At 38.6% G+C, this 25,954-nt stretch overlaps 2 protein-coding genes across 4 annotated transcripts in view; one reads left to right on the top strand and one right to left on the bottom strand.

Moving 5' to 3' along the window:
• Positions 1-12,287, top strand: LOC119262290 (prespore protein Dp87-like). The gene is made up of 4 exons (XM_037533750.1): positions 1-92; positions 2,998-3,061; positions 9,665-9,991; positions 11,651-12,287. The coding sequence occupies exons 2-4, from the start codon at positions 3,019-3,021 to the stop codon at positions 11,695-11,697; spliced, it is 417 nt and encodes a 138-aa protein (XP_037389647.1). The 5' UTR covers positions 1-92; positions 2,998-3,018; the 3' UTR covers positions 11,698-12,287.
• Positions 12,288-14,339: 2,052 nt separating this feature from the next.
• The window catches only part of usp2b (ubiquitin specific peptidase 2b), a 62,376-nt gene continuing 50,761 nt past the window's right edge, over positions 14,340-25,954 (bottom strand). For all 3 annotated transcript variants that reach the window (XM_017703887.2, XM_017703886.2, XM_017703888.2), the window contains 11 exons: positions 19,806-19,856; positions 19,590-19,707; positions 19,370-19,481; positions 18,395-18,505; positions 18,222-18,286; positions 17,843-17,946; positions 17,682-17,759; positions 17,494-17,572; positions 17,235-17,342; positions 16,808-16,928; positions 14,340-15,841 (listed from right to left, as the gene is read on the bottom strand). In XM_017703887.2, coding sequence (XP_017559376.1) covers positions 15,757-15,841; positions 16,808-16,928; positions 17,235-17,342; positions 17,494-17,572; positions 17,682-17,759; positions 17,843-17,946; positions 18,222-18,286; positions 18,395-18,505; positions 19,370-19,481; positions 19,590-19,707; positions 19,806-19,856 — 1,032 coding nt within the window. In that variant the 3' untranslated portion in view covers positions 14,340-15,756. The remainder of the gene's footprint in view (positions 15,842-16,807; positions 16,929-17,234; positions 17,343-17,493; positions 17,573-17,681; positions 17,760-17,842; positions 17,947-18,221; positions 18,287-18,394; positions 18,506-19,369; positions 19,482-19,589; positions 19,708-19,805; positions 19,857-25,954) is intronic.

Here is a 25,954-nt window from a genome sequence, read left to right as displayed (position 1 = left end):
CATGAGGTATAAAAACCTAGGAGAAGAAGAGGTCAAACTTCACACCATACTGTGGGATAGAGAGAGTTGAACATATCCGTCCACTCTAACAGGTCAGTTTATCACTTTGAATATATTATGGGATCATGCTTAGAAATGTGAAGATGACTGTTATAATAGTCTGGATAGACTGTTATAAACTGGATAATTACATTTATGCTGTATATGCTCTGGATTTTCTTTAAATTAATGTACTTGAGTACACTCTTAAAAACAAAGGTGCCAAAAATGGTTCCTTGAATTGATGCACCACTTCCATAAATAGCCTTTCAGTTGTGCAGAGTATGAAGAACCTTTATAAAGTTCGAAGAGTCTCCACTTAATGCCAAGTTTCTATGCAAAATATATTTTTTTGTAGAACTGTACATCAAACCCACATCAAAGAACCATTCAGGAACCTCTACCTTTAAGAGGGTACTTGCCAGTACAACCTCTTAGGAGCAGGAACCAAACAGTCTTTGACAGGAAAAGTCATTGTCATGCAAGGAAAGAACACTCAGGTGTACTTTTTAAGCCAGGCGTACACTACGATTTTAGCCCGAGCGGACTGGATTTCATGAACGAGAAGATTAAGTTAGTTGGTTAAGACCGGTGGATGGCAAAGCAGAGAGAACTTTTTGCATTTTATGTACAAGCAGTTTTTCTGTCGGGCATGGCGGAGAATATGATGTGAAGCGACACGGTGCATGTGAGTCTCACAGAAAAAGAGCACAACAACAAGAAACCTGCAAATCCATGCAATCGTTTTTCATTAAACCAAATGACCCCCAGCTTGATAAAATTTGTGCAGCTAAAATTTCTGTTGCAGTACAACATGCTCATTCATATCGCTCTACCGACTGCAACAACAAATTAGCTCCAGTCATTTTTCCAGACTCTTATCAAAAAAATTTTGGTTTACCTTATTTGCACTGAAATAATTCAACTTTGTATAGGCTAGGCCTAATATTTTGCACTAAAATTGTTAAAACGTTGTATAGGTTAGGCCTAATATTTTGCACTGAAATTGTTAAAACGTTGTATAGGTTAGGCCTAATATTTTGTTGAACTTAAATAGGCAAGGCCTGTTATTTTTTGTGCCTTGTATTTTAAGTTGAATTTGATAAAAAAAACTGAGACCATACGTTTAGTTGCATAATGCCAGGTCCTTTGGACAGTTGACTAATTTGATAGTTCCAATAAAGACAAGATGTTGCAAAATTAGTGTTTTGTCTTGTATATGCCTATGCCTTAAACCGTAGCAACTTTGGGCTATCTTTTGGGTCAGGTGGTGTCTTAATCTTTTGGTCGGTGGGGTTGAAAGGCAAGAATAAATGTTTCTTGGTAAATTAGATAGACATTAAATCTTAAGCTTTAAGTTATTACATCTGTCCCACATTGTCCCACTTAAACTTGGTACTTGTCCCACATTTTGTCTGCCTGGAGGTGGTCACCCTACGTCAGTCGGACAGAGTGTTTTCGTACAGTGTGAGCGCTTAAATCGCAGGCTTTGGCCGCACACGAAGGGCGATTCATACGTACAGTGTGAGCTGTCACCAAAGAACAAAATTTCAAAAATCTCAGCGTATCCCTGGCTTTAAGGCTGAGTTGTATGCAAAGATTGGTCAAATGATATGTTTTGTTGACTAAGTACACATCCTCTACAGCAGTGTCTCTATTTCAAATAACCGGGGCCTCTAACTAAATGGTCTTCTGCATGGGGGCCTTGCAGAAAAAAGGGTAAAAAAAAAGCGTTTTTTTTTTCTAAGTATGAATTTTAACTCAACTCGTTTCATCTGAACGCATGCATCGCTCTCTTATTGCTTTTATCATTACATTTTACATTTATGACGTTTGACAGAAACTCTTATCCAGAGTAACTTACAATTTTAATAATTTTTTTAAGACAGAAGGCAAATGTAGTGTTACGAGTCTTGCCCAAAGACTCTTATTGATACAGTGTAGGGTGCTCATCTAGGCAGAGATTGAACCCCAGTCTACAGGGCAGAAGGCAGAGGTGTTACCCACTACGCTATATCATCTACCCAAACAGCAGATGGCTAAGCTGAATTGATGTAACTTATGTTGGGTAACCAGCCACTGTGTCTGGTGGGAGAAGTAAATTTAGCTGTCAGATGTAAATATTTAGCCAAAGTGGAAACATTGAAAATTGGTAAATATGTCAAAAATTTGTGAAATAATATATACATTTTTTCTTTTTTTTTTTTAATTTTCCCTTTCTTTTTGCAACTTAATAACTAACTTCTGTCTTATCATACTTATCTCATTTATCCTTTTCACTTGCTATTTTGTAAAATGACATTGTTCTGTACTTCATTGCTTGTGTGTATCTGTCATGTTGGGGTCTACTTGTTGCATAAGAGAAAATTGCTTATTATTTAAAAACAAACAAACAAGCAAAAAACTATGATGGGCTGTATGAAGTCTTATGGCCAGGTAATTTGAGACACCTGCTATACAGGGGACAAACTTAAATAGCATAATTTCAGCTAATTGTTGTACAATTTCTATTTATGAGCTTATCATATTGGAAAAAATAAAACATAATAAAACAAAAAACATAAAACAATATGCCATAACTTTTACAAAGACCAAATTTTGATATATATTTTTCTTAAATATGTTACATTTATTGTGAATTAAAATAGGCAGAACTGTGTTCTTTTTAGAGAATGTGTAATGTATTTTCTCTTAGAAAAGGCTTGAATGCTGAATGTAGTGTGCTAGACAGTCAGTTCATAAACTCTGCTTTATTAGGTTAAATTTCACTACTTAAAAAGACACATTGTACATTGCTAACAGTTGTCTTAATGTAATGAAAATTGCAGCTCTTGTGATTTGAAAATTGCATTTTTTGAATTGTGTTTTTGATATAAAAGTTGTTCAGCCCTGGTAAACTTCATATTTATTTGTTCTCCAATGCATTTCTATTTCCATGTTTTTGGGCATTCATCCCAGGACCCACTTCTTCTCGAAGCTATGTCTGGAAACCTGTACATCTTTTCAATTCTACTTGGAACAGGTTTGTTTATCCACTGTTATTGGAGCACTGCCACTAGTCATTAACTTCAGTTGGAAGATTGAGAACCCATAGTGGCATAGGTTGTAATTATGGCTTAGAATTTATCAAGTATATCAGAGTAAGAACACAGTCTGTTGTTATCTCATATCACTTTATAATCTTATAATAGGCATAATCAATGAAAGAACAGGTATTATTAGGTGTGGGATCATTCTTAGCACCGCAGTGACACTGACATTGTGTTGGCATGCACTGGTACGAGTGGATCAGACAATTAAGTTTTTAAACTATCACTGTCCACATTATTAGACACTGCTACAGTACCTTGTTGGTCTACCTTGTAGATGTAAAGCCAAAGACAGTAGCTCTGTTGCTGCACATTTTGTGTTGGTCATCGTCTATTTCTTCATCAGTGGTCATTCAACATTCAAAATCAACATTTGAAATTCTTTTTGGAAATCATGTACACTGCGTCCTCCAGGCTAAAGACCACTAAGCTTGTTATCAGTGCACAGTTCAAAAGCGAGTATTCATGATAGTATAGGAGTGCATTAGGGCACATGGCATGGGTGATGTGCACATCTGTGAAGGCACCATTAATGCTGAACAATATATGATGTTTTGGCAACATATGCAGCCACTCAGACGACATCTTTTTCGGTAAAGGCCTTGCTTATATCAAGCCACATTCTGCATGTATTACAACAGCATTGCTCCAGGTGCTAAACTGGCGTCCCTGCAGTATAGGAATGTCTTCCACTGATAATATTTACTGCGAAATGAAATAAAACAATTGACACCCTGAACTGTTGAGTTCTGTATTAAACAAGAATGGAAAAAGATTTCACTTTCAAAACTATAGTTGTTGGTCTCGTACAGAGTACTGTTAAAAGAAGAGGTGATGAAACACAGTGGTAAACATGCCCCCGTCCCAACTTTGTGTTGTCGGCATCAAATTCAAAATTGGCTTATATTTTTTAAAAAACAATAAAACTTGCCAGTTTCAACGTTTGATATGTTGTTTTTCATTATTTTCCTTAAAAAATATGGTTCACATGATTTGCGTATCATTGGAAATGGGGTTGTAGAATATTTCATTATAAATTGGAGTTCTCTTTTTAGAGTGGTCAGGACAGAGCACATGGCAAACAAAACCTCATTTTCCTAATCTGTCATCTGAGAAAGTGTTGAATGTGACACTTTTTGGTGTATTTTCCTTTTACAGAAAACATGATTCTACAACCCCTGGCAAAAAGTATGGAATCACCAGTCTGGGATGAGCACTCATTCAGACATTTTATTCTGTAGAACAAACTCAGATCAAAAACATGATGCAATAATAAGGTCATTCCAAAGTGCAACTTGTTGGCTTTCAGAAACACTAAAAGAAATAAAAAAAAACATTGTGGAAACAAAGTAAATGTTACTTTTATTGAGCAAGCACGGGGAAAAAAATATGGAATCACTCAATTCTGAGGAAAAAAATATGGAATCATGAAAAACAGATAAACAAAAGAACATTTAAAATACATCACTAGTATTTAGTTGCACCACCTTTGGCTTTTATAACGGCTTGCAGTCTCTGAGGCATGGACTTGGATGAATGACAAACAGTATTCTTCATCAATTTGGTGCCAACTCTCTTTGATAGCAGTTGCCAGATCAGCTTTGCAGGTCGGAACCTTCTTGTGGACCATTTTTTTCAATTTCCACCACAGGTTTTCAATTGGGTTGAGATCTGGACTATTTGCAGGCCATGACATCGACTGAATGTGTCGTTCTCCAAGGAATGCCTTCACTGTTTTTGCCCTATGGCACGATGCATTGTCATCTTGGAAAATTATTTCATCATCTCCAAACATCTGTTCAATTGAAGGGATGAGAAAACTGTCCAAAATGTCAATGTAAACTTGTGCATTGATAGAAGAATTAACCACAGTCATCTCCCCAGTGCCTTTGCCTGACATGTAGCCCCATATCATCAAGGACTGTGGAAATTTGGTTGTTTTCTTCAGGCAGTCCTCATAAATCTCACTGGAACGGCACCAAACAAAAGTTCCAGCATCATCACCAATGCAGATTCTTGACTCATCACTGAAGATAACTTTCATCCAGTCATCCACAGTCCATGATTGCCTCTCCTTAGCCCATTGCAGTCTTGTTCTTTTCTGTTTAGGTGTCAATGATGGTTTTCTTTTAGCTTTCCTGTATTGAAATCCCATTTCCTTTAGGCGATTTCTTACGGTTCGGTCACATACATTGGCTCCAGCTTCCTCCCATTTATGCTTCATCTGTTTAGTTGTACTTTTTCGGTTTTCAAGACAAATGGCCTTAAGTTCTTTGTCTTGACGCTTTGAGGTCTTTCTTGGTCTACCAGTACACTTGGCTTTAACAACCATTCCATGCTGTTTGTATTTGGTCCATATCTTGGATACAGCTGACTGTGAACAGCCCACATCTTTAGCAACCATGCATGAAGAGTTATCTTCTTCAAGAAGTTTCACAATCCTCTCTTTTGTTTCAAGAGACATTTCTCTTGTTGGAGGCATGGTTCTTGCCACTCCAATTCGTCCAGCAGCCCTCCAAGGTGTCATGACTGCAGGTGTTTTTAACTGCAGACTAACGAGCAGATCAAATCTGAGGCAGGTGTCCTTTTAGGGAAAGGAAATTGACTGGGTGTGTCCTTATTTTCTATCTCCAATTTGAGTGATTCCATATTTTTTTCCTCAGAATTGAGTGATTCCATATTTTTTTCCCCGTGCTTGCTCAATAAATGTAACGTTTACTTTGTTTCCACAATTTTTTTTTTTAATTTCTTTTAGTGTTTCTGAAAGCCAACAAGTTGCACTTTGGAATGACCTTATTATTGCATCATGTTTTTGATCTGAGTTTGTTAAACAGAATAAAATGTCTGAATGAGTGCTCATCCCAGACTGGTGATTCCATACTTTTTGCCAGGGGTTGTACAAGCTGTTAGAATTTGCTAGGTGATGTAATGTGATATCAAGAAAATATCCAACCCTGCTCAAATAGCCATGCCTGCTCACTAGTCTTCATACTTTCACTGTTGCACGTTTTTCATTTTATATGTGGATGCAAATACTTTCTAATCTGACATATAAGTACAGGAGCACAGAAGATGCAGTCTCCATAGCACTGCACTCTGTCCTCTCACACCTGGACAATAAAAATACCTCCATCAGGATGCTGTTCGTAGACTTCAGCTCAGCATTCAACACAGTCATCCCCTCAAAACTCATCACAACACTCACAGACTTGGGTATTAGTTCCCTCATGTGCAACTGGTTACTGGACTTCCTGACCAACCGACCCCAACATGTCCGGTGGGACAACCACTGCTCATCCACCATCACCATAAACACCGGTGTACCACAAGGCTGTGTGATGAGTCCCTTCCTCTACTCCCTCTTCACCCATGACTGCAAGCCTGTCGATAGTTCCAATACCATCATTAAGTTTGCAGATGACATCACGGTGCTTGGCCTCATCAAAAACAACGATGAGACAGCCTATAGGGAGGAGGTGGATCGTCTGGCTGAGTGGTGCGACACTAACAACCTTCTGCTCAACGCTGAGAAAACTAAGGAGCTCATTGTGGACTTCAGAAGGAATGCTGACCCACATCCACCCATCCACATCAAGGGGACGGCAGTGGAGCGTGTGAATAGCTTCAAGTTACTTGGTGTCCACATCTCCAAGGATCTCACCTGGACGACCAGCTGCTCCAAGCTGGTAAAGAAGGCTCACCAGCGCCTCTTCTTTCTGAGGAGGCTGAGGATGAACCACCTGTCCTCAGACATCCTGGTGAACTTCTATCGCTGCACCATTGAGAGCATCCTGACCAACTGCATCACAGTATGGTACGGGTGCTGCTCTGCCTCAGACCGGAAGGCGCTGAAAAGGGTGGTGAAAGCTGCCCAGCGCATCATCGGTGCACCACTTCCTGCCATAGAGGACATCTACAGGAAGCGGTGTCTGAAGAGGGCTGGGAAAATCATCAAAGATCCCAGTCACCCAGCACACAGACTCTTCACCCCCCTGCCCTCTGGGAGGCGCTACAGGAGCCTCCGGACTAAGACCACCAGGTACCGGAACAGCTTCTTCCCAACAGCTGTCACACTCCTGAACTCTGCCTCCTGACATCTAAACAAATAACAATGGACTATACCCTAACACACAGACTTTCACACCACTTACCGGCACTTACATCTGCTGTATATACTGCCCATTATTGTATATACTGTGTAAATACTCTACCTGTTCATAAGTACATACTTATCCCTCTTCATATTTATAACCTGTTCATAGTACTTTATACCCCTTCATATTTATAACCTGTTCATAGTACTTTATACCCCCTCATATATATAACCTGTTCATAGTACTTATACCCCTCATATTTATAACCTGTACATTCTTGTTTATAACCTGTATAACCCCCTCCATGTTCATAACCCCTCATATATTTTTTTTTTAACCTGTATATACTATACTTACTGTACAATGTAAGATATATATTTATATTGCTGCTAAGCACTTCTGGATGGATGCAAACTGCATTTCGTTGCTTTGTACCTGTGACATACGCAATGACAATAAAGTTGAATTCTATTCTATTCTATTCTATTCTATATAAGCAACTTAGGAACAGCTCTGAATTCTTACTAGTGAGATTTTGACCTTCTAGGATTTGATTTTTCATGTTAAATTATAATGGGAACAGATACATTGACTGATGCCTAAGACTTTGTATAATGATTTAAGATGAGTGTTGAGTCTAAAATGTCCATCCATCCATCCATCCATCATCTTCCGCTTCTCCGGGGTTCGGGTCGCGGGGGCAGCATCCTGAGCAATGAAGCCCAGACCTCCCTTTCCCCAGCCACTTCCACTAGCTCCCTGGGAGGGATTCCGAGGCGCTCCCAGGCCAGCTGGGCGATATAGTCACGCCAGCGTGTCCTGGGTCTTCCCCGGGGTCTCCTCCCCGATGGACTTGCCTGTGACACCTCCCAAGGGAGGCGTCCAGGAGGCATCCTAACAAGATGCCCGAACCACCTCAACTGGCTCCTCTCGACGTGAAGAAGCAGCGGCTCTACTCCGAGTCCCTCCCGGATGACCGAACTTCTCACCCTATCTCTAAGGGAGAGTCCAGCCACCCTGCGGAGGAAACTCATTTCAGCCGCTTGTATTCGCGATCTCGTTCTTTCGGTCATTACCCAAAGCTCATGACCATAGGTGAGGGTGGGAACATAGATCGACCAGTAAATCGAGAGCCTTGCCTTATGGCTCAGCTCTTTCTTTACCACAACAGACCGGTAAAGAGCCCGCATCACTGCTGACCCAGCACCAATCCGCCTGTCAATCTCCCGCTCCCTTGTACCATCACTCGTGAACAAGACCCCAAGATACTTAAACTCCTCCACTTGAGGCAAGAGCTCATCCCCGACCCAGAGAGGGCTCTCCACCCTTTCCCGCGTGAGAGTCTAAAATGTATTGTTTTATATAATTTATGGTGGTTACATAATGAGAGAAATATAATAAATAAGTAGGAATTGAACAGAAAATGCTCAATTTAAGCTTGTTCCTTGTGGAGGAACTTTTATTTAGAAAAAAAAACAATAACAACAAAAAAAATAAACATACTTTTAACTGGGGTTGTTCAAACTGTTTGCTAAGGGACACTTTTGATTCTTTGGCCAAAGCAACTGTGAAAATTAACTTGATCCCAGGTTTGGTAAATCTTTCAGCACTCAAGAAAAGTTTTAATCCTGTATGAGTCTGCGATTTCTGTAGGTCTTACAGTCTGACTAATAATTGTGGAGTGAATTGCTTTCTGTCATTTGAGGCTCTCTCAGTTACAGTAGTCCTGTCAGGAATAGCATAACCTGCAAACAAACATGGCCTTTGGTCATGTTGTTATATCTGTTACATAGCACTGATGTCTGCATCCAAGCTGTGGGAAATTTCACAAATGAGTTATATCACATATATATTGTCCAGTTAAAGGTCAAATTCCAGATATTTTTCACACATTCTGCATAATCCAAATCATTCAGATGTTTAAAAAAGTAATTTAGAGTGATTTAAGGTGAATTCTGCTGTTCTAGAGAAGCGTACCAAGTCAGAATTATTTACAGCAGCTGTGATAGGAACCACACACCCAAAGTGTTTACTGCAAAAAAAAAGTTATGAATATGAATATATTGCCTGATGCCTAAGACACTGTTTAAAAATAGTTTTACAAAAAGCTTTTGGCCTAAAAAATATTTTTATAAGACATGCAGAACGGAGAAGTAGTGCCCAAAGAAGACCTAATTATTAGATTTACCACATATAAAGCTCAGGACACATGAGTTCACTGGACATTGTACATAGTAAATGAAATGGCCATATTTGCATTGTGAACATAACAATCTTCAGTTTCCTATCATCACCACTGTAGTAACAATGAACCATTCGTACCTCAAACTACTCTGCTTGATTTTATTAACATCTCAACAGTTGAATTATGCAGAAACCCTGGTAGAAGTACTCCAGCTCCAGCAGTGCTATAGTCAGTTCATTTCTATCTGTCACTTTCAGCAATTTTTCATGGGACAGAAGAAACTACTGGGACGTCACCCACATCAACAGTTGCAATAACCAGCAGCCTAGCTTCAACAGCTGATTCTACTTCTTCCACTGCTAACCCTGAGTCCACTGCTGCTGCTACTGCTACCTCTGGAACAGCTGGAACAGACTCAGTCACCTCCACAGCTCCAGCGACTGAATCCACTTCTACAGCCAGCAGCACAGAGGCAGCGCAAGGCAACTCCACCAACGGGGGGATGGAGGAAACAGATAATGGGCTAACCCCAGCTGAGGCTGCAGGAGTGGCAGTGGGGACCATTGCTGGGGTTGCTGCACTAGGTGAGGCATCAAATATCACATGCATGGGGTACTAACGGGGTCTGCATACTTACACTACTGTTTAACATGTCTGGAACACAGATGGTACGTTAGTGAAAAAAGTGCATCATAATCTATTGCATTTTTAATAGTTTATTTTTTTACACACTGGCAATGTGCATAGTGAATGGACCAATAGAAATGGTTCAAAATTACATGACAATTTTTTCTCTTTTTCCTTCTGTGGAAAAGTTGCTATTTTGGAGATATGCAGTAGCTATATCTTATAGATTCTAATTGAATTGGTACTATTACAGATATAGATATCAATGTACAGTTGTACACAAAGGTTTGGGCTCATCACATGCCATGTTTTGTTGATTTTCCAAGTTACACATCCTCTGCACATTTTAATACACAATTACCCTTTATTTGTGAATTTAACATAGTGAGAATTTTTTCCCCTTCCAACATGCTGAACTCAGCAGATAAATAAAACGTACGCTAAAATTTTTAGGTTTATTTATATGTACAGGATGTGTTCACTATTTTCACTGAGAAAAGCAGAAAAAAATAAAAATAAAATTTTATTTGACCAGGAATGTTCAAACTGTTGCACATGCGTATATATGAAAGGTTTCATTTCCAATATTTTTAATATGATATACATTAATGGGGGGGTTATATATATACAAGAAATATACATTCTATATTACAATTGATACCACCTTTACTGTCAACTCAAATATTTACAAAAAGTAAGTAAAACAAACAAAAAAATGTACAAATGTAATATATCTTATGTTTTTTAATGTATGAGTTTTATCAACTTCTATGGTGTGGGGGAAAAAAACATTCAGTTATGAATAATGACCTATAAAAAGTGCCACGATTACCTTTTCAGTCATTATGGAATCATCTACAGCTCTGTTCATTCTGGACGCTTCTAAAATGTGTCATGTCTCACTTTTTACAGCTTTTTTTTCCATAGATTTTTTTCAAAATATCCAGATGAACACCGTAAGTGTTGATTCAGAAGTATGGTTGATAAGGGAATACTCAAGCCTTTTTCAACCAAACCTCAATATGATTCATCTGTTAACATGTTTAAGTGTTTCCCTGTATTAAGAAAACTTGTTGGCTTGAAACACACTTATAAGCTAGAGGATGCTGAAGCAGCTGCCCATTGGTTTATATTATAACTTTGCTTCAAGTCAGCAGGTTAAACGTTCGTTCCTAAGTACAGGGAATTTACTGTCCGTGATAATGGACCCTGTGCTACAGATGCGACAGATAGAGATTAGGTTGTTCTTAGTGGTCATTTACGTCTGGAGATTTTACTGTGGAGGATGACACACAGACGTTACATTTGGCAGCCAATATACTAGTTTTATGACACCAATAAAATGCAATATCCTGAAAATGTGGTGGCTTGGTCGACTCTTTGTCGAGCTCCTAAATGACAAACAAAAACCACTGCGCAGTTTATTACACCTTTCCAGTAAACAAACACATTCAAACTCCATTCAAATGACCATCTTTACAGGGAAGAAGCAGAGGTTCCAATGACCTACCATCATCAAACCAGTGACTATACATTTGTTCACTGAAAGTCTGTAAATCTCTCTCTCTGTCTGTGTCTCCCTCTCTTTCTCTCTGTGTCTGTGTCTTTCTGTTTAGGTGGAGGGATATTTGCTGGTTTAAAGTTCAGTGGAAAACTGGGCTAGTCTCACAACTTCACTCTCACATCTTCAGCCTTAAGACTGGAAGAGCAGTCACTGTGCCACAGAAGAGTGATAGAGCAAATGGAAAAAATACACCACACACACACTTTATTATCAATTTTAATATAAATTATGGAGGCATTTTAGATTTTTTTATAGAGGCATTTTAGATTTATTCACGTAAATTTTAACAGCACAGTTATATTGAACAACACTAACGCTTTTATCATCCGTTTTTAACAAAAGTCCAAATTTGGCCAATTATATGTTGGCAATGTATGTAGTTTCTTCTGCCAGAAAAAGTAGTTCTGTCAGTTTAGAGTAAAGCAGCCAGTGCTGTTGTTTAGCAAAGAGTGGTGAGTGGAATGATAGAGGTATGGTAACTAAAACAAGCTGTTGTCATATACCATACTTTTCGACCAATCAGATTGTGTCAGAACTGTTATGAGATTACATAGCAGACTCAGCAAACTAGGTGTATATTGCATTCTGGAAAAATTAGATATCCATATATCAAAGACCATATATCTATGTTTTTAGTAATCCCCTTATTACTGTATTGCACTTTTTATATTAAAAATATATATATTGTGTTGTCTATTTGTATGTATATTTGTTTGAATTGCGTGCGATTTTCTGCTGGACTTTGATATGATCACTATGAGACCAGCAGGACAGCTGGGGGTTTATGATATGCCAATCAGCAGTGGTGTTGTGTATGTAGCTAGTGGGAACAAAGGATCATGACAGCAGTGGAGATGTGGCTGTGCACATTTGCACACTAGCAATAATGTGAGTTTAGCATTACATAAGAACAAATATAGCAATGCGTAAATGTGGCACAGGATAAGAGCAGATGGTAAAGCAGCTCTCTCTCTCTCTCTCTCTCTCTAGCTCGCTCGCTCGCTCGCTTCTTCTCAGCCCCTCCATCTCTCTTATCTTTCTCCCTTTCTCTCCTCTCCCAGTCACTCTCCCTCACTTTCTTTTTTCTTTCTTTCTTTTTTCCCTTCTCTTTTAGTCTCTCTCCCTCATTCTCCTCACATCTCTCTGCCTACTCTCAGACCCTTTCTCCCTTTCTCTCCTCCTTCTCTTTTTCATCTCTCATTCTTTCTCTCCTATCAGTTTTTTCCTCTGTATCTCTCCCTCTCTCTGTCTCGCTCTCTCTCTAAATGAACAGTGCATGAAATATTTAGTCTTACTCTCATACAACAGCTCTCTAAACAGAGTGCAATTAAATAATAAATTTGGTTCCTCTCAAACTGAGAGGGGCAGAAGAACAGGAAGAAGTGATTTGATTCATGTTTTCACACTGAAATGAATAGTTTGGGGGAAAATTGACACACTGTTCCCCTAATTCCAAATATACTCAATTAGCTAAAAGATGTTTGCTTATTTAGACTTTGTTCATTTTAATGAACAGCAGTGTCATACACTTTTAGAAACCACAGAACAGGTCGATTTTACTTAAAACTCGACATGGTTTGAGGTAATTATGTGATTATTTGAGCATGCAGTTTGATGTTAATTGGTTTACTTAACTTGTTAACTACAACCCCAATTCCAATGAAGTTGGGACGTTGTGTAAAACATAAATTTTTAAAAACATAAAGGGTGCCGGTGGAAATTAGACTACTGTAGGTCGAAGACCATCAAAGAGGAGAGGAGGAAGGCGGGTTAGAAGGCAGCGAGAGAGAAGGAAAGGCGGGAGTGTGGAGGTTAGAGTAGGGACTCTGAACATAGGGACAATGACTGGTAAAGGCAGAGAGCTTGCAGACATGATGGAGAGAAGGAAGGTAGATGTTCAGGAGACCAGATGGAAAGCAAGCAAGGCCAGGAACATTGGAGGTGGATTCAAACTGTTCTATCATGGTTTAGAGAGTAAGAGAAATGGAGTAGGGATAATCCTAAAGGAACAGCTTGTGAAAAGTGTTCTGGGTGTAAAGAGAGTGCCAGACAGGATCATGAGCCTGAAGTTGGAGGTTGATGGTGTAACTGACAATGATTGAAAGGAAATTCCAACCCCATTTCCCACAAAATATTTACATAATTCAGTCATAAGATGCACACAGTCATTTGGAGTGGTTTGATGTGATTTGGTGCACTGGGGAAAGAAATCCTTGTCTGAATTTTCAGAAGATCGTAAGGAACAAACCCAAATGATAGACTGAAAGTAAATTGTTCATATAAAACCAAATCAAAAGTCTGATGGTTATAAAAAAAGATTTGTCTTTAGTTGCTGTTCCCTCATACTACATGCACAAACACAACACCTTTTTGTGAGTAAAGTGGATTAGCTAACTAACCCTCTTGTGGTGAAGTACTGGTATTGCTTTCCAGGACTTAATAAAAATAAACCACTCCAAACTTTTGTCAAACAAAAGTATGTGGTTCTGATAATGACACACAGCATACATTTGTGTTTATATGATCATATAACTTCATTACATTCTTCTTCCAACCTGTTAAAAACCATTGCCCTAAACCATTTAGTTTTGCACTTATCCATTTCTTTATGCTAAGCTGCTAGTCAAATATGACAGTCATTAATATGACTTTGTGTACATTTGTACACAAAGTAACATAAGTGTATTTATACAAGTATGCACGGACAAAGAAAAACTCACCAAAAAGAACATACAAGCAAATTTGTAGTGTTTGTTGATTAATTTATTTATAGTTACATCTATCTGACTTTTAAAAAGCCAAAAGTACTTCATCTGCAGAGTCACATTCATTCTGTATCAGTTATGATAATGACTTATTCCAGACACTACAACTCAAAAACATACATTCACAATTCGCACTTCATAAATAAAGTATTTTTCTCTCTCTCTCGCACACACAGACACACTCACATATAACACACAGAGACACACCAGGTGGCTTCTTGTGCTGTGAAAGCTCTTTCCCAAATTAAGCCAAATGCTGTGGTCACCTAAAAAAAAACATGTGGAAAAAAAGGGTTTTTTTGTTCCTGAAGATGAGCCGGTTTTAGCTTTAAAATTCCACCAGGGGGCACCTCAGAACACCCTCTTCTGGTCGCAGAGAATGTTTTTAAAGGGGCATTCTGGCTTAAAACTAGCATTTGTTATTGTTGTGTTGTGCAGGATTCTGTAGAGCAGAATTGTATCCCTCAGCCTCACTGCTTTGACAGAATTCATGAATTTGTATGCTTTGTCTGAGTTTTTGACCATCAGTGTTCTCTCACTAGTACAATACACAGCATGCATTAAGCAAATTCAACCACTGGAAAACCACAGCAAAAAAGAAATCCTGGCTATGTGTCTAGCTGCTTATGTAAAGGCTAACAAACAGTCAAGATATTTGGCCTCTTAGCAGTAAGCTAAGAGTAGTTCTGCCCACCTTTCCTAGTCCTTACCTGTTAAATTTTGCTTAAGAGACTACTGTGGCAAGACTACAGGAGGCAAACAGGCATGTTAACAACAGATGCAACGTTTTAATATTGGCCAGAGTGCACCTTTAAAGTCACTCACCCATGTGACACATTCATATGCAACAACTGAAGCTTAAAATATTAAAATTAAAAAGTTAATAAATTAAAATTAGTGGTGTCATAGTGACTACCAAACAAGAATGGTGAGTTCCAGGTAGTGCATAGAGTTCATCTGTCTGTGCGCACACACATGCACAAAGTCCTGCTCAAGTATGAGAGGTAGTGTTCAAGTTTCTCTTTTCCCAGGAGAAGTGTGTTCTAATCCCCATCCCTTGAGCAGCAATCTCCATCCAGTGGAATGATGGGATGGGGAAGCCCTTATAAGGAAGCTTGTTCTGAGCTATGCTATGAAATCCCAGGCTTCTTAGAAAAGAACAGGCCTTGACTATAATTCAGTCCAGCTATGTGATTGGCCTTCGTCCATAAAATTGTAAAATAATCTCAGCCTGCGATTCAAAGCATATACCTCCACTGAAGTTTAGTCCCAGCATTTTGCCAGCCCATAGGTACAGGCTATGCATTAGCCCCCAGGCCAAAGTGTCCTACAAACTGCCATCAAGTCCTAGGCTTTATTGTCCATCTTTAGGCCAAGATGAGGCCTGCTCTTTTCACATACGCGAGGAGTTTGTGAGCTCGTAGAACAGCACATAGGCATCACTGCTCCGCACCTGGCTGGATGACATGGGGCTCACCCTGCAGAGAGAGGGGGGAAAGGAAGGGTGAGTGAATGCCAGATGTAGAAATGCTTATCTTACATTAACAAATTGAGGTATGCGTTTGCTGACCTGCACTCAACAACAATATTTAAAGTGATGATTCAAATGTACACAGTTTCCCCCTTATTCTAAATGTGGTCAATCACATCAAGATATGTTTGATATCCAGCGTTTGTTCTTTACTTTCAACATTTGCTGCAAAGTTTCCTTGGAAGTTCCTACAGCTTTGTAAGTCATAAGTACAACATGTTTGTGTTCAAGTGATTTTGGTCATAAAGATTAACGTAAAGAAGTATACATTGGGAATTATGCTTTCTTGTTTACTTTGGCTTTTCTGTCATTAAAGATGGTCTGTTTTGTGTTACTGCGACAAAATGTTTAGCACAGGAAGCTGATGAGGTAATGTTTTTCTCCATTTAGAACCATCATATCGTGTGCTTACTGTATTTTTCAATTGTGGATGATTTTAGCCTGCAATGCTCATATGTGGCTGCTGAATAACTAAAGTACACCAATGGTACAATACAACTCTCAGTGGTCACAATTACTTCTCTGTTGACACACTCTCAACTTGAAAGCTCAAGACTCACTGAAAAGTTTGAGTTTCTCACTAGTAAATATGGCATTATGGTGGCATTCATGTGTGCTCCCAACATGACTTGAAGGCAGCAGTTGTTTGGTGATCCAGACCTGAAACTCCCAGTTAAGGGGGCATTTTCTTAGATTTTTCCCAGCTGGACGTGGGAAATCTCAAGTTACACTCCTCAGTCAAACGCAGCATAAGCTTTCACATTACTTGTCAGCTGCATTAGCCTTGTAGCTTCAAAGGAACAAACACGACACTGAACGACTTTGCAGATCAACAACATTTGGGATAAGGGGGAAAACTGTAAATTTCAGGATTTTTTTTGCACAATAAGAAATGTCTTGTTATGCACATTACCTGGAGTCATTGTACGTGTACCACTCTCCTGTGGAAGGGTTGCGGCAGTATGCGGTGTAATGACCACCCAGAGTGGTACCCGTGTGATTGGACACTGCATAGAGATTATAGATGGCATTCACTAGCAAGAGAGAAGAAAAAAAAAAGATTAGATTAGATACATTCCTATGTTACATATTGTTATATTACTGATGCTACACTGTTGCTACATAAATGGCTACTTTTTAAGACAATGAAACAAAGAATCTTAACTTATAATGCAAGTTTTCTATTGTATTTCTATTGGCTCATTTGTCATAGAATTTTCACATAATGGAAAAGGTTGCTGATATTTTCATATGATGTTAAAAAAAAAACTAAAAAAAGGTTTTGACCTCACAGCTGCAGTATAATGTTTAGTAATTACATAAAATGATTTGAGACTTACTGCTGTTGTCTGAGGCAAACTCCCGCAGGTCCAACTCTTTGATGGGAAAGCTGACAAAGGTGCACAGTTTGGCAGTCTTGATGCGAGCCTCAGAGAAGCGTTTTAAATCTAAAGCAGCCGGAGAGTCAAGGACCAACATGCACACATACTCATGCCTACATACAGTCAGGGTACATTTTATTGGAGTCTTCAGAGCAATATTATACTATATTATTTATAGAAATATTGATTGAAATATTTTGTTTGGTTAAAAGGATACGAAGCACAAGGACTTTGGGGAATTTCTGGATGGAGAATTTCTTTGTGCATTTACGCCTGGCTTTACACCTTTGGCATGTCTGTGAAGAGAGAGAGAGAGAGAGAGAGAGAGAGAGAGTTAAGACTTGCTTGAACTTAAAAACATTAGCTTCTTTTACAGTAATACACAAACTAAGTGCAAACACTTACTGGTTTCTCATTGCCATCCAGCACATCTTCCTTAGTGAAAAGCCGAAGGCAGTCAATCAGAGACACATCCCCAGAGCTCTAAAACAGAAAAATACTGCAGTTACAAGACTGCCCCAACACATGCAACACTGAGATACTTGTATGCCTCTGTGTGTGTATACCTTGGAAATAGGTAGAGACAGATCCCAGAATGGATCGAATACAGTTGAGCAAAAACCACACTCACTGCAGGTCAGGGAGCTTTTCAACTGACCTACAAATAGATCTATAAATAAAAAGTAAAAAACAAGCATCATTAGCATCATAACATCACATACTCCCCCTAATAATGCTTTCAGAACGATTTCATTTGTAATTCTTTTGAAAATATAATGACATCTCATATCCCCATGATTTTATTGAATTTGATTTTATCATTTGATTATGTTGTAAAATACACTAATATACAAATGTGAACAGCAAACACCTCTGGAAATATTTTAAGTTTGAAAATAGCCTGGTAATTTTATTTTGCTCATAAATACATACACACACACTCACCCACTACTTTACTGTCTTCTCTCTCCAGGTACTTATTCCACATTCTTTTGGCTTTCTCATCATCTCTGAGAAATGGACACACAAATGTACATATGAGGCTTCATACCAAACTACTTACATTCTAGAGCTTCACGACTAAGAGCTCAATAAGGAAACTATAAGTATGTGCTTACGAGAGGTGGTCGAAATCTTCCACAGGCACTCTGGGTCTGATTGAAACTCGGTTCACTTCATTGTGAAGCCCATCTAGAAGGAAACGAAGGAACTCCTGAGCATCCTGCTGGCTAGAGAGAAAAATGGGGTGGAGGGAGGAAGTTAAATGCTTTGAACTCTGAGCTGGATCACAGTAGTCACAATTCCTTTGAAAAAAATAATCAATTTATAACTGTTCAGTTGACAACATGATAATGCATATTTTAAAGCCAATAAAATGCAATAAAAACTGTGTTACAGACAAACACATTTTTAGGCATTTTTGTCACATAGTGTTTTTCTACCTCTTTAAGTCTTTTTAAAGCCTTCCTAGTTTTTCTTCTTCCAAAGAGATTTCAAAGCATCTGAAAAGCTATAGAATTTCTGAAAATGACTGCATTACTCACATAACCAATAGTGATAGCCCTAGATCAAAGCAATCTAATAATTTAGGTTTATAATAGTGGATAATTTCATTGAAGCTCAGGTTAGCAAAGATAATCTACTTAGCAGCTTCTGAACTGTCTTAAACCTTATTCATGACAAATTAATTTTTCCTGTGGAGGTATTGTATTACTGGCAAGAGCCAAGATTTCAATTCAGTGCAACTCCAAAATCTCTGTAGTTATTACAGTAATTAATAATTCATAATTGTAGAGTGAATGGCCTTCTGTAGCATGCTGAAACTGTATCTTTCTCAGAAACAGTAGTCCTGTTCAACCCTGCCCCCTCAACAGTAATGGAATCACAAAATATGCTAATAAACAGCCGTGAAACCTGTGATTATTGTTATTAAGTGTGGTGCTGTAAAATGCTGAGAAACATCCAGACTATGACCTTTCAATCTGAAGTGATCTGTGTCCTTACAAAGTGCATGCCACAATCTATGGAGGTTAAACTAAATCAGGTTGAATAGTGCTTTATTCAGTGCATGAGTAAAGACTGCTGTGACTTACTTGTAGCCTACGAAACGCGGAGCATACTTCTGGATTTGGGTTTTGAAGTCAGAGGGGCTGATCGCTTCATTGCTTGCTGATGTCCACAGAGTCTGAGTGAGCTTTGCAAACTCTGCAACACACACAAACACCAATGAGATAAGAGAGTGAGTAGAGAACTTTCAGACAGTGACCCCATATAAGGTCTGAATGCAATGACTCCAGCTAATAGACTCTTTACCTTCCATGAGAGCTGCATTGGCCCTGCAGTTGAGGTCGGTGCGGTGCGTGTTCCGCAAACAGTAGTCCCGCAGGTCATGAGTGTTGCTTAGACACTGCAGGATGGAGTTCATGAAACACTGAACAACAGAAAAGAGCAAGAGAGCTGCTGTAAATAATTTCTATATTAAATCTTTCCAGTGGTAAATTTGATGTGTTTGTTTTGAAGAGGACTCACAGTGTTCCCCAGGTTCCTCAGGCCCACAAGTCCCTGAGCATTCTTGGAGTTCTGTGAAAGAGGAGATAGAGATATTTGTTAATAGACTGAAATGGTAACTTTACAGAAGTTGGAAAAATGTCTTAACTTTTATTGTAAGATAATGTAACAATATTTCAATTATTTTGGTACATTCTTTTGATCCACTGGTCATGAAATCCTCACACAAACTACAGACCAGCAGACTCTATTAAACTTGATATAATAATGCTTTTTGTGTAGCACTTCAAAAGGACCTACATTACTATTTGCCTATATAAACGTATGAACATAAATTGCACTGAGAAACGTGTGAAATTCATAATACAAATGTCAGCCAATCAGTATACAGTGTGTAAATCAAACACATGATAATGACAATTAACCGAAAAGACAGTAAAAAAAAAAAAAAACAGTATGTTACAGAAATGCTCCATCACTTAGTGTGGTCTTATGGTGACAGATACAATGATAGAGCTGGGTGTATGTGAGCTGTTTGCTCTGATTTCTCCAAACAGCATGTGGGCAGATTTGAAGAGAGACCCTGCTGCTCAGAACTCCTCCTAAACAAACAGGCTCCATCTGCCGCACCAAAACAGCAAGAAAACAACAACAAAGCAATTATTAAACTGGGGATTACTGTATAATAGTTAAATAGACTCAATAATATGACTCCTGCTGTTTTAACCTGCAGGACATTCTGACCACTTTGCCAAAACGTTCTGTCGAATTCTCCTGTGTGTCTCAACATGCACCATTGGTCACATAAGCACTCAAGATGATGAAGGCATTACACAGCAAGGCAGTGTGCATATGTATTTTATTTCTGTATGTATCTCCAAAATGGAGAAAGAAAAAAAAATCTTCCTAACTTTTTTATGGAAGTTGTTGTAAAAATTGAATTCATACAATATAATGGATACATAAAATATACAAAACAACAAAGGAGGATATACAAGATTTTGTCCCAACAACAAAGATATTTAAGTACCCCACATAATAATACAACCCCAATTCCAATGAAGTTGGGATGTTGTGTAAAACATAAATAAAAACAGAATATGATGATTTGCAAATCCTTTTCAACCTATATTCAATTGAATATGCTACAAAGACAAGATATTTAATGTTCAAACGGATCAACTTTATTGTTTTTTGCAAATATTTACTCATTTTGAATTTGATGCCTGCAACATGTTCCAAAGAAGTTGTGACAGGGGCAACAAAAGACTAGGAAAGTTGAGGAATGCTCAAAAAACACCTGTTTGGAACATTCCACAGGTGAACAGGTTAATTGGAAACAGTTGAGTGTCATGACTGGGTATAAAGGGAGCATCCCTGAAAGGCTCAGTCGTTCACAAGCAAGGATGGGACAAGGTTCACCACTTTGTTCACCACAACTGCGTGAGCAAATTGTCCAACAGTTTAAGAGCAACATTTCTCAACATGCAATTGCAAGGAATTTAGGGATTTCATCATCTATAGTCCATAATATCATCAAAAGATTCAGAGAATCTGGAGCCCAGCACTGCATTAAAAACTGACATCATTCTGTAATGGATATTACCACATGGGCTCAGGAACACTTCAGAAAACCATTGTCAGTGAACACACTGACAGTTCGTCGCTCCATCTACAAGTGCAAGTTAAAACTCTGCCACGCACAGTGAAAGCCATATATCAACAGCTCCCAGAAACGCCGCCGGCTTCTCTGGGCCCAAGCTCATCTGAGATGGACTGACGCAAAGTGGAAAAGTGTCCTGTGGTCTGACGAGTCCACATTTCAAATTGTTTTTGGAAATCATGGATGTTGTGTCCTCCGGGCAAAAGAGAAAAAGGTCTGTCCGGATTGTTATCAGCGCTAAGTTCAAAAGCCAGCATCTCTGAGGGTATGGGGTGTGTTAGTGCCCATGGCATGAGTAACTTGCACATCTGTGAAGGCAACATTAATGCTGAAAGGTACATACAGGTTTTGGAGCAACATATGCTGCCATGCAAGCAACGTCTTTATCAAGGACTGCTTATTTCAGCAAGACAATGCCAAGCCACATTCTGCACGTGTTACAACAGCATGGCTTCGTAGTAAAAGAGTGCGGGTACTAGACTGGCCTGCCTGCAGTCCGGGCCTGTGTCCCATTGAAAATGTGTGGCGCATTATGAAGCACAAAATACGACAACGGAGACCCTGGACTGTTGAACAACTTAAGTTGTACATCAAGCAAGAATGGGAAAGAATTCCACCTACAAAGTTTCAACAAGTAGTGTCCTGAGTTCCCAAACGCTTATTGAGTGTTGTTGAAAGGAAAGGTGATGTAACACAGTGGTAAACATGCCCCTGTCCCAACTTCTTTGGAATGTGTTGCACACATAAAACTCAAAATAAGTATTTGCAAAAAACAATAAGGTTTATCCGTTTGAACATTAAATATCTTGTCTTTGTAGTGTATGCAATTGAATATGGGTTGAAAAGGATTAGCAAATCATCGTATTCTGTTTTTATTTATGTTTACACAACGTCCCAACTTCAATGGAATGCGATTGTAATATGTCTTATATGAATTATATATACACAATTCTGTTTTTATCTACAAAGTCAGCACAGTTATATCCTTACAATGTACAAAAACAATCGCACATACACACAGTCCTCCACAACAATGCAGTATCAGCTCCAAGAAAAACACTAGGTTTCCAGGCTTATTGCATCCTAAGGCATTTATGAAAAGAATAACTTCAGTTTGCATTGCTTAAGTTATAAGAGTGAAAGTTATAAGAAATGAATACCTCAACCCACTGGTGGCTCTGTGCCATTTAAGGAAATTAAATTGTGCCACTAATTGTGTACATAATTGACCGATTTTGCACTCATTGTAGCATGATGACACAGTGGAGTCAGTATATGATCATCACGTGTGTGCACTTGTTTAATGGAGAGAGGCCCATTTATGTTTAATGTGCCAAACAGTGCAAATGTTCTAGTTCTGTGAAAAACAACAGGTTTATGTTAGCTGGTATCTTATCTGGAACTTCCATAGCTTTCCAGGCAAACTCAGCACAAAGCCAGTTCCAGGTACATAAATGCCAGAACTGAACAGCTGAACTTTTCACTGATTAATGACTAACACTAATGACAAGCCACATTCATGACCTATTACAACTAATAATGCAAATGTGGACAAATGTTCTCACACACACCCACACAGATACACACACGAGTAACTTATCTGCCACAGAGATCAACACTTCACAGGATAGGAGTTGATTAGCTTGCAGCCAAATGTTAAAAAGAATATATATTATACATGAAATCCATTAAAAATTAATCATGCTACCCTGCTGTTCAAAAGTTTGGAATCACCTGTCATATTCATAATGTCTAATGTTTGTTTAAATATCAAAATAAGGTATTTTTAGGTAATGTTAAATAGTAATCTCTAAATATCGATTTACATTTATTTTGTCAAGTTATCTGTGTCATACTTTGATCAACACTAAAATATGAGATCTTTTGGATTTTATGTTATTACAACTTTGTTGCTGATGTTTTACAGATTTCTTTGTCGTTTTAAGATATTTTCGTTTTTAAGATCTACAGATCTGTTCAACATTATAGACACTCATATTTTGACATTTTCTTAGCTTCTTACTAATTTTTCTAATATTAAAGATTTAATATAAATAGGACTTGTAATACTGAAAACATTCGTTATAAACAGTGCACTCTTACCTAGCGTAATGTGACTTCGAGTGTGTAGGAGTCAATGCAGTGCTGATGAGTTTACTGTGTGGCCCTTAGTCACAAAGCTGAGTCACTCCATACAATCAACAGTGACAGCTCGAGCCCCTCACACCTCCACACTAATCACATGCCTCATGTGAGTGCCTCTGACAACTGCACCCCGACACGCACACTCTCAATCACACCCAAACTAGATTAGGCCGAGCTGAGGAGGTTTATTCTCTTCCTCAACTCAGGGTGTGTGTGTCTGTGCATGGGCCAGACCTCCCTCTTTTTGGTCACCCGCTGGTTCTCACGGGTGCTGCTGAAACAAGCTGTGCTGTGACAGTGACCAGAGCCCCAGAACAACCTGTTTAGGCAGACTGCTACCGGTGGGTGGAGCATGGCTGCTGCCAGTGGGCGGAGCATGGCTACATCTCTAATCACACTGGCTGGCAGGAGTTGAAAGAAAAGGAGAAAGAACACTGTGTCCCTGACCTTAGTTTTAGGAACGTCACTGGCTAAAGCGCAAGCGAAAGCAAGCTCATGGTGCCAGCAGGTCACACATGCACACAGGCTGAGCCAATCAAGCATGTGCCCAGGTGCTCATCACTTAAATCTATGCCTCCTATGAGCAACAGCTTACATTACTAGGACAAAAAGAATGTACGCTCTCTTTGCTGACAAAAACAATGTGTACGCTCCCTGTTGAGAGAACGACAATGTAACAAAATATACAATATCTATTGGGAGAAACTATGTACACTCTCCCTCTTGACAGAACAGCAGCATGTACAGTTTCTTTTGGCAGAAAAACTGTTTGTATATGCTCTGCATTGGCAGAAAATCAATGTACAATATTTCTATTTACAGAAAAATAATATATACTCTCTTAACTGACAAAAAAGTAATTATTATAACTAAGGACGCAATACTTACTTCTTTTGCATATTTTAAAAAACTGATGTTGCACCACAGTGATTTACACAGATGAAACCATGAAAGACTACAAGGAAGAAACTATAGGTTAAAACTAAGAAGCTAACCAATAGGGAAAGGGAAATACAAAAAACAAACATCAATTAACATCAGCTATTTTTGAAAGCCAAACAATATTAGTATGTTTGAAGCTTTTGTAGTAGGTCTAATATTGACAGAACAACATCATATATACTCTCTTGGCAGTATAACAGATTGTAATGCTAGACCTACTACTAATACTACTACTATTAATAATAATAATCATAATAATGATAACACAAAAAAGAAGAAGACAATATTTTTAGCAGGAAGAGCCATAGTGAGACAACAAGAGAGACCAAGAGAGTTCATCAAGTTCCCACATGTCTAAAGTAAAAGGCCCACAGTGATACTAACCTCACTGTAATACCTCTTATCACATGCTACACTGATGAAGCACATTCCTCCAGAAGCAAGCTGCTTGGCTGGTGACTGGGCTAGCTGCATTTTTGAACAGTATGCTGTTATTGTTCTGCACTTAAAGTGGCCTATGTGTCACTTTAAAATGCTTTTATAACTAGCGCACGCAAAGATAAAAAGGGTTATTGCCAACATCATGTTGATATCCTGCCCCCAGTCAAAGACCAGACATACTTAATGCAAGGCTTGATGAAACACTATGGCTATGCAGGTCTGCATAAATTACAGTGGCATGCTAGTTAAACTGCTGAGTGGAACTGACCTTTGAATCTAATTGCTGCTTGATACAGAAGTTGGTCAAGTTTATCTGATATGTTGCACAGCACTTGAAGCACTGTATTCACTGTAAAAGTCTATTAGCTTTATAGAACAATCACTGAGCAAGTGTCAAGTATGAACAGCCACCTGCTTCAAGCTCCGAAGGTCAAGTAATCAGTCTGAATCTGAACACAGTTAACATTCTATATTAGTGTACTAAGAAGACAACCAGAGTATACAGTTCATGCTCTGTATAAGGTATTTAGTGTAGTCCAGGAGTATTTTGGAGCTTGGGCAGAGGAAATGTGCAGAACTGATGGAAGTTTGGGACTGGGAAATGAGGAATATACATTTAATTAACCAACAATTATCCATTAAATAATAAACAGCTAGCAGCATATAACACATATTGCTGTTGTAGGAAAGAAAGCCTTGTATCTCCAAAATGGTAACTTTACAGGAGAATGAAAAAACCTACTTTACTTATAATGAGAGTCAATGGAACCAGACTTTTTTCAAAGTTTTAGGTCAAAAGTTTTTTCAAAATTTTAGGTCATTTATTTTAGTCCATTCATCAATTTTCAGAAATTTACATGCAATGTAAAGTGTAACAGGTACTTTCAAATTATGTTAAAAATTGAAAAACGTCAAAAATGGATATACAATGTTACAAGGCGATATGCAGATATTAGTATCAGTATGCAATCAATGTGTG

This window comes from Pygocentrus nattereri, chromosome 23, assembly GCF_015220715.1.
Source record: "Pygocentrus nattereri isolate fPygNat1 chromosome 23, fPygNat1.pri, whole genome shotgun sequence".
Classification (NCBI taxonomy): domain Eukaryota; kingdom Metazoa; phylum Chordata; class Actinopteri; order Characiformes; family Serrasalmidae; genus Pygocentrus; species Pygocentrus nattereri.
This window is presented reverse-complemented; position numbering and strand designations above follow the sequence as displayed.